The 10,203-nt window shown below is 34.9% G+C and overlaps 1 protein-coding gene across 1 annotated transcript; it reads right to left on the reverse strand.

Moving 5' to 3' along the window:
* Positions 1 to 602: 602 nt before the first annotated feature.
* Positions 603 to 3,604, reverse strand: LOC105963680 (uncharacterized). Its single transcript, XM_088813595.1, has one exon. The coding sequence runs from the start codon at positions 3,202 to 3,204 to the stop codon at positions 895 to 897; it is 2,310 nt and encodes a 769-aa protein (XP_088669721.1). The 5' UTR covers positions 3,205 to 3,604; the 3' UTR covers positions 603 to 894.
* Between the last annotated feature and the right edge of the window lie 6,599 nt (positions 3,605 to 10,203).

Here is a 10,203-nt window from a genome sequence, read left to right on the forward strand (position 1 = left end):
TGAAAACTATAGTCGTCATCATTAAATTATTATTTTAATTAATTAAGTAATTAATTAATGAAAAAAAAAAACATTATTGAAAGGGACAGACTAATCATACAGATGCATGTACTCAATAGAATTATTTAAAAAAAAATTATTTCCAAATAATATGAATTTCTTACATCATTTTTCATCCAACTAGGTAGGATTAAAAACATAGTATTTTTTATGAATTCAAGAAAATTTACACAATCATTCCTAAATCTAAGGATTGACATACATGCATTACACAGTGACATGTTTAATGCAAGAAACGGAATCTAATGGGAATGGAATCAATCTAGAAAGCACAAATTATGGATTCCGTTAAACAGAATCGAAACCTCAAGAAAATTCGAGGGTTTCGAACATTTTCGACAAATTCAACCCTAATCATTGAAATCAACGAAATCGAGCAAAGATGGCTACCAAAGATTTAATCTTTAACCTACATAACAATGTGAAATTCAGATCATTCAACTATTCCAATCCACACCCCAAAATCAAAACGATAAATTCAAAGAGTCAAATTCTTTCATTTTTCGCATTCCTCGTTTTTTGTTTTCCGGCAAACACGAAAATTAGAACCACCACCGATGCCTTTCGAAATTATAAAACAAAAAAGCGTAAGAAGATTAATGTTTCAACATAAGAAATTAACCGAATGACATAAAAACTATACTAGAAAACACCGATCCGGTAATACAAATCTTTTTGCCCGACCCACCGAAGAAAATTAGCAGGCTCAACATTCATTCATAAGCAAGTTCCAAAAGGGATTAATTAAGTTAAAAAAAAAAAAAAAAAAACATTCTTGATAGAGTGGCAAAGATAAGATTTTTCCACTTAACTTTTTTTTTTTCGGTTTTTTTTTCAGCACCTCCAAGCCGAAGCAGAAACGAGCTCCTTCCTCTGCCAGCAAAGCACGAGAGCCGACTGCCTCTTCTCCACCTGAAACCCTCTGACAGGTGTCCTCTTCACGACGCACTCCGCTTGAGATTCCGCGAAATTACTAAACGCCACTGGTGAAAATCCCGACGACAGAAACAGAGCCCTCCAATGCTGCGTCTTTTCTTGCGAACCGAATCGCCCAGTAACAATTTTCTCAATTCCAGGGTGGATCAAGAATCTCTCGATTTTCTGCAAGGCGTCAATATTCACATTCACAGCATCCAAAGATTCGAGCATATTCGAATACGACTGGAGCGCGTGTATCACATGGTTCGCAAACGGAAGATCAGTTCTGTCGCACCCTCTGTCCACAGAGACCACAATTCTCGGAGACAGGTGCTTGACGAATCGAAGAATTAACGGGACCCACATTTGACAATTAGCAAGAAAACCCACGGGCAGATTCACCGCAACAGCTTCGTTGTCGTTCGAGCGGGCCCACGAACCAGAATTGAGAGAATCAATGCTCACTACCTCGAATTCGAACGAGATATTGATTTCACTAGCGAATTGGATTAGGTTTTCTTGAGTGAGGCTTAGTTCTAATTGGTCGTGGGGGGTTAAGTGGGAGGCGAAAGCTGTGATTTTTAGAGAAGGTGGGCCACCGCCCCCGCCGCCACGTAATGCGAGTTCTTGCATTAGGGAAGCCCACTGGCCGCCGTAACCGATATCGAAGTCGACGATGTGGATTCTATTGGAGCCTTCTAGGTTTTCAAGAATGGCTTGGTTGCAAGTGAAGTTGGAGAATTGCACGAGGGGGGAGATTTCAGAGAAGGATTTGTAGGCGCCGATCTTGAAAACGAGGGCGAAAGGCGAAGAAGAAGACGACGAGTTGTTGTTGTTCTGGTGGAGGAGGAGTTGTAGAGACTCCTTGAAGTAGAAAGCAGCCCGGTGGAAAGGCTTCCCGATCGGGGAGAGGTGGTGATTGAGCCGCGCCAATATCCCTTGCGCGAGTACGAGGTTCCCTGTCTGGACCAACTCAGCAGCCTTGTACAGCTGGTCAACTACTGCCTGTTGTTGTCCAAGTTCATCCACCACCGCCGCACCGCCGCCGCCGCCGCAGTCGGTGGTTTTCGGCTTCTGTTGGTAGAGATTAGGGAGGAGCTGGAGCTGGTGAGGGAGTTGGTGGGTTTGGTGCTGCATATGCTGCTGTGACATGAAGAGTTCTTGTTGGCCGGTGTCGGTTATGGCTCCGGCCAGGGGGGAGCCGCCGCTGCCGGAGTTGTGGCGTTTGGGGTGAGGTGGAGCGGCGAAGATGGTGTTGTTGTTGTCTTGGTGAGGGTAGGATAAGGGAAAGAAGAAGGATGGGTTTTGAGAATGGTGGTTCAGCAGAAGGTTTGGGTTGAAAATGGGGGGTTTCATTTCTGGTGGGGAATCGAATTGGGTTTGGTGGTGGTGGTGGTGGTGGTGGAGGGGTAGGGTTTCGTTGGGGGAGAATTTGAAATTTGTGGTGGGCAGATTTGAAGATCTGTGATTGCTGTTGTTGTTGGGGAAGCTTGGTAGAGCAGGCATGAAACTACTGCCGAATTGGTCGCCGCCGCCGCCGCCGCAGAAGCCTTGATCCACGACACCGAACCCATCGCTGAACTCGAACTCCGACGCGGCGGCGCCGCCGATTTGGAGGACCTTGTTGAGGCTACTACCCATAGCGGGGTCTTCGACATCGCCCATGATTAATCGGAGAATCGACTGCTCCTGGCTGGGAGAAACGGCTACGGATTCCGACAGCACGCTCTCCCAATCCTCCATGGCGAATTTCTCCGGGTTTGCGCCGCCGCAGGCGGCGGTTGCAGTTCCGATCTGGAGAGGTGGGGGGACGGAGAGGAGACCGGAATCAGGTCGTCCAGCATTGGAGCTGGTGGCAGTAGTTGAGTCCTGCTGCTGCCATTTGGTGTCGGAAACCGCCGCCGCCACACAGGCCGTGTCGGTAGAAGCAGCACCACCACCACCAGCGGTGCTTCCGCCGCCGCCGCCGAGAGAAGAAGACAGTGTTGACGAAGACGTGGGCCTGCTCGGAGTTCTTGCAGAATCCAGCACAGATGTGGGCTCAGGCTCACCAAATCCGCCGTTCAAGAAACAGTACTTCTTGAAGAAAAAAGACGAAACCGCCGCCGCACCACCGCCAACGCCGCCTCCTCCGAAATCAGTAAAGAAAGACTTGCTGTTTTCAACGAGCTCTAAATCTAAAACCCCCTTCCCCTGAAAATCAAAGGGTAAGGGCATTCCCTTCATCTATATCAAAGAACCTACGACACAGAACACTTCCAGAATGCAGGGAATTCAAGAACATATACAAGTATATACATGCATGTATGTATATATGTATGTATATACTCCCTTGGAGAAAAGGAGGAAAAAAAAATCAAGAAACTAGAGAGAGAGAAAATTAATTAAAATAATTTGGTGTGGTCTAGTCCATGAAGAAGAAGTAGTACTCTGTTTTCTGCCTTCTGTTTTCTGCCATGGATGCGTGCAACATAAAAAAGTAGTAAAGTGCCCCCCTTCATTCATCCTCTCTCTCTCTCTCTCTCTAACTCTCTCTCTCTCTCCTCTCTTTCTTTTTTTTTCTTTTTTTTTTTTTTTTTCTTTTTTTAGTTTTTTCTTTCACCCTTTTTAGTTAATTTATGTGGCTTGTCTAGTTCTCTTTCTTGCTAGGGTTTCTCTCCTTCTACGGACGCCCACGTGCATACATCGGCGCGTGTTTTCACTGTAAACTAGGGAGTTTTATTAATTTGTGTACTTTTGACGATGTGGGCCTCCTTCAATGACACTATTTTAAATACACGAAAATATAGACTAATTTGATCATATGAATTATCATAATTTTTTATATATACATGTACAAATTTAAAGTTTGTTTATTGTATTTATTAAGAAACTATATAATTAATATTTCAATTAGATTATAATTCAACTTATATATGATTTTCACCAAATTATTCGATTGATTTTTTTAATTATAATTAGTAAAATATTTAGTGACTTTTTTTCTATAAAAGAAAATATTTTTTGTAAGTAATTTGGTGGTAGCTAGAGAGTGGTAGGAAATTAAAATTGTAAGTTGGAATTTTGCACAATGAAAATAAATAATGTTAGAGAAAATACTAATATTGCATACACCTCAAATAAAATTTTAAAAAATAAAATATCTATATTAGTGCTCAATTACATAAAAAGAACAGAAAACAAAAAAAAAAAAAAAAAAAAAACAAAGTTAACATTCATCAGTCAATCATTCACAACAATCAATTATTCATAAATAATTACTTAGGGAAATAAAAACGAATTAAAAAAGAAAAGGTCGTGAAGGCACGCGCGCAGTAAGAGCGTGGATGAAGGAAAATCAATTGCTTTTCCTTCTGTAGTTTTCTACAGGGACCAACATTGCAGTGGAGGGATGAACTGGCAGAAATGGGGCCCCCTTTGCCCTCCCGAAAATACCCCCTCCCAGCCTCTAGCCTCGCATATCAATGTAGGGGTACTTTAGTCCTTTCAAATGAAGCAGCTTCTGCTGTCCTGGTTTTCGAAACTGAATCTGACGACACGAGATAATGAAGAAAAGGGTTTTTGTTTTTGTTTTTGGGGCCGAGTTTTGAAAATATCGAGACAAAAATCAACGCACCAGATCTGTTAGAACGCGGGGGGGTGAATGGACGGTGGAGATCTGGAGCTTGTTCTATTGGGGTTTGTTTGGTTGTGGGTGTTATTAAATAACGGTTAATTGAGTTTGGGGGGAGTTTATTAACCAATGGGTTATCACTGATTTTTGACTGTCACTTTCTGTTGGCAGAGGGTAAAAATAATATATAATAATTTTAATATTATTAATATTGAAAAGTAAAAGCAGAGATTTGACAGTAAAAAAGTGGTAAAGTTACCCTAATTCGTCGTGGGTTGGTAGTTTTTGGGTTTAATGGCATTTTCGTCATTATTTGTCAAGATGTGTTAACAATTTCAAATTTAATTAACTATCGTTTTCAATGCTGAAAAAAAATTAGCAATATTTATTTTTCCTTTTTCTTTTCATAAATTCATATGATTTTAATTTTATCAGATTTTAATTTATCCTAAAGCCTAGGACCGGCAATTGGTCGGGCCTAACCAAAGTCTGATGGCTCGGCCCGATTATATTTGAGCATATCCTATTTTTAAGTGAGTTGGTCCGAGTTTGAGCTATTATAATAAAATCGATTTATTTATGAGTCGAGTTTGAGCCTACTATGACTCAATCCGAATAAGACCCGATCGATTAGGTTAATAATAAAATATATAATACATTTATTATTTTAATGTTATGACAACATACAAGTTACGACCGTATAAGGTTATTTTATTTTGCAAAATAAAAGGAATTAAGCGATGACGGTGGCAATAAATAAAATATGAATCAAAATGCAAAGTATCCACCGAAACCCGAAAAATTACATAAACCGAGCTTGAGTCTATACTAATGAGGCTCGATAGTATGTGAGCTTAAACCGACCGAGCTCGACTCATATGGCCCGATTGTCAGCCCTAGTAAAAACATAGGGCTCGTTCGGTTACTGCTATAAGGTTCTACTGACTAAATAGTAGGGGCTAATAACACGTCCGGTTGACAAGATTCACACTTTTTCAAACCCGATACTAAAATCAAAGCCCGCTATTAAATGTTACTATTACATTAAATTAGTAGCACCCTTCCCCCAGAGATTAATTTAATAAAGGGTGATTAAAAAGAAAAAAGACAATTTTATTCTTAAAATTATATTGTATTATTTTAAACTAACTGGTTTTCTAGACAATTCATAAATAATAACTGAATTTCACAAATTTAATGCCACGAAATCTGACCACCTGAATTGTAAATACAAAATTAAAATCCTAGAGAAACAGGGTTATTACTCTTGATTTAATACTTGAGAGTTTTATTTGAACAAATTAATAGTATAAACTATAAAGTGTATAAAAGTAATATATATATATATATATATATATATATATATATATATATATATATGTATATATATATATATGTATATATATATATATATATATATATATATATATATATATATATATATATATATATATATATATACTCTTGATTTAAACTATAAAGGGTTATTACTCTTGATTTAAAGTATAAATATATATATATATATATATATATATATATATATATATATGGTAAAATTCATTTTACACCCTCGTACTTTTTAAAATATATCATTTACCCCCTAATGTATATAAAAACACAAACGCTCTTTAATGTTTACGGTCAATGTTCAAACTCTTTAACGGTGTTAATTTGAGTGTATATATTAGGGTAAATTACAAACACCCTCCTGAGGTATGGTCAAATTACAAAAACCCCAATCTTGTTTGGATAATTACATCTACCCCTCAACTATGATTTTTTCTTACACATCCACCCTTATGGTGCCAAATTCAACATAATCATCTTGATTCCGAGAAATGTGCTCTAGTTTGTACTCGTTTTGTGTAAAAATACAGTTTCCGATGCACCACAAACTGATATATACAAGCTAAAAATCACATATTATGATCATATTGCTTCTTAAGGTAGAGTTTGAATTGGATAAAACGGGTACAAAAGTGATAATATTCAATATAATCTCGAAGATTTCACTAAATTTGAGGAGTTGAGGGGGTGGTTGTAATTATCCAAACAAGAGGGGTGTTTTTGTAATTTGACCATACCTCAGGGGGTGTTTGTAATTTACCCTATATATTATATATGTATATATATAGGTCATGAATTGTGTTGATGTGTTCAAAATTCGTATGATTGATATGTTGCCAAGTGCCTTATTTTTTTGTTCAATTATTAATATTTTTTAGCCCCAATGAAGATGTTGCCCAGTTCAATGCACCATACTTGCATTTCTGTCGAGTGTCGACCATTATATTGTTCGTCAATTTTACAATTCATTTAAAAAAATAAACAAATAATACTTATATATTAAATAAATATATAAAAAGAAAAAAGAAAAGAGAGGAACAATGAGCTTCACACAATTCTTTAAGGTAGTATTAAAATAATACCTAGAAGTTATCAAACATTTGCCAATTGTTTTAGTTAAGCTGCAATAGATATATGTACAGTTGTACTTAGTGTTTAAATTATTTTAATATGTGATGTCCAAATTTATTTTATTTCACAATTTGATCTTACCTTAAGAAGGTGACCGTAATTTGCGGTATTTAATAATTTAGTATTTTTACTACTCCTCTGAGCAACTCCAATCAAACACCAATTTGATGTTAGTTTTATTATTTTGATGCTTATTTACTCCGGCCACAATTATTAAAAATATTATATAAGTTTTAAATATAAGTATAAATATGTTTAAAAAAACTAACACATTTCAATTCATAATAGGTTATTTGAGTTGTTAATTTTTTAATATTTCCTTTCCCAATAATGCATTTTTGCATCCTAGAATTTAAATATCAAAATAACTACCAATTTAATTCCTATTATGAATAGTATTTGAGCTCAAAATAAAAAAAATATTATTTAATTCTCCTATTAATTCCTCCATTGGAATTACTCTCGCAGAACTCCCGTTCAATGATCCATCTTTCTTACATACAAGAGTGAAACCTTAAATGGAATTAACCTTCATATTGGTTACAGGGTTATCCCTTACATTGCTTCTTAAGCACGATTCACTAATACTGAATTAGTTTAATTTTCTAATAATGTGCTAATGTTAGTTTAATTAAACAAAGAATTATTGCATGCAAATCAATTTAGATCCGAAAAAAATTAAAGAAATAATTGAAAGCCCCGATAAATATATTGATGTGTCAAAAGTTATAAAGGATCATTGAAAAGCCAAAATCTTCAAATTTTATGTTGTCGGAATTTTCACACAAAAGTTGTTTCTCCCCCCTCATGGCCTTGTAATTATATACTAGTATTTAGTACGAAGTTAATTACGTCATTAAACATCGTCTTTAGGTTTCGTTTAACTCGATTACATTGAAATAAATAAATAAATAAATAAATAATAAAAAATACTCCATCTTGTAACTTGTGATGCTAATTTTTTTTTTCAAATTAAGAATTAAAATAGATAAAAGTATTTTAGTCTAAATGCAATACATAAATAAAATTTTGCCATATTGATTGAGTAGCTTTGTATTTGTCAATACCTTAAGTGGTAAATATCCAATAATTTAACTTAAATACAGTCTAAATTTATGCTAGTGAAATGAAGATAATTTTAAAATCTAGTGTGAAATAAATATGGGAAATATTATTAATAAATATTGGAGAAATAAAAAAAAATTGTGGGGGGTGGGGGTGGGGGTGGAGGGGTGGGGTGGCAGCAGAAAGCATGAAGTGATTTTGTTGTATTGTCCAGACAAGGTTGAATTAAAATTGTGTGAGAGAGAAGAAATGTTGGAAGACATAGTTAGTAGGTTTAATATGAATAGTTTAATTAATTAATTAATTAGGATTTAGGACAACATTAACTTTTGTTTATTTAATTTTGTCCCTCCCATGTGATGATGCCTCACAAACTTCTCTTTCCTTCAATGAAGTGGAAAGTTTGTCCAGCTCAACCTCCTCTTTATAACATATAACTAATAGTCGGTTTTTTTCTACGCTATATCTGTTGATCTTTATCGAGTTATACTGTAACATATACTGTAACTAAAATGTATTATGAACATCTAAATAAATATAAATGAATAATCAGTGGCAGAGCCAGCATAGAATCAGGGGAGCAAACATAGTACGTTTTTAACTTCACAATCATATACAAATACGTTATTTGCAAATGTGTGTAATGATGTGTAAATCAGATGTAAGAAAACCACTCGATATCTTTTTTCACACATAAAATTTCTATCTCCAATGGGATTAAAAAAAATTAAAGGGTATGATTGTATGTTCTTTACTCACTTCTCAAGGAACCCTACTTCTCAAGCAAAATGCTTACACTAATCCAAATCACAATCCTCTCTCTACACAAGATTAGATCACATGCAATTAATTAATTAAATGTATTATGATATGTGTTTTATTTCAAAATAGTTAATATTCTACGTATTTCAGCAATTACAAGAACAATAATCAACGAGGCTGAACTTGTTTCTGAGTGGTATTGGAAGTAACTGAAGGTTCAAATTATACAAGATTAAAAAAAATTTAACATTTAACATACAAAACATCATATCATTGATTAAGTATTTTTTTTTTTTAAATTATATTTATTAATTACACAATTTATTTTAACCTTCCCTATGATTAGGGGACACTAAAATAAGAAGGTGAAATTAGTGCCTTCCTACAACCCTACCACCACTGCTGTCACAAAATTAAAATTGTTAGGAGAGAGCTACGTTTACTTTAAACATATGCATGCACATGTAAGTAAACTATCTATATCATATATAATTGTCAATATTAGCACAATAATATTAATAATTAATAATTAATAATAAAATAAAATAATTAGAAGTTATAAATAAATAATTATTTGGATGGGTGTTAGAAAGAGGACAAAGACAAAACAAATCCTGCAAATTCGGTGACCGCCGCATCCACTAAGATCACGGGATCAATTCATAGTTATTAGCTACTAAATAAATAAATAAAAATAAATAAATAATCTTGCAATATTTATATGCAAATTTCACATAGATTTTTCTTTTTTTCCAATTGAATTTACTATAGGGTTTGACATTTTCCATTCAATGTATTTATTGGAAGATCCATGGGCGGTCTTCATTTTTAATTTATTTATTTTTCTCATCTTAATGTAGTATCACTCTACCAATTTTATTTTATTTTATTTTATTTTTAATTGTAACATGCTATGGGGACTAGTTCGATAACTGAGCGAATGTTAAACCTGATTATTTATATACATCGGGTGAATTTTAACCGTCGATACATATATATGTGTGTGTAATTATGTGCAGATCAAGAATTAGAAATCAGTGTATATGACTAGATATAACATGAAAGGGTGGCTCCGCCACTGGCTGTTGATCTTAAGGGCGTATTTGTAATTACCGATACTATAAGGATTTGTGAGTTATTTAGTTTTATATGAGGGTATACTCAGTAATTTACCCTAAAATAAAACATGCCTAAAAACCAGAAGGCAAAAGAAAGTATTGTCATGCATTATTGTGTCGTGAATAATAAATGGGCCGACCACCTGAGATACAGGCCCAATATTTGTTCTTACATGTAGTTATAGAACT

This window comes from Erythranthe guttata, chromosome 2 (assembly GCF_056151865.1).
Source record: "Erythranthe guttata isolate IM_541 chromosome 2, IM_541, whole genome shotgun sequence".
NCBI classification, from domain to species: Eukaryota; Viridiplantae; Streptophyta; class Magnoliopsida; order Lamiales; family Phrymaceae; genus Erythranthe; species Erythranthe guttata.

Coding starts and splice junctions, on each gene's coding strand:
- LOC105963680 (XM_088813595.1), bottom strand. CDS start 3,204: ATGAAGGGAATGCCCTTACCCTTTGATTTTCAGGGGAAGGGGGTTTTA.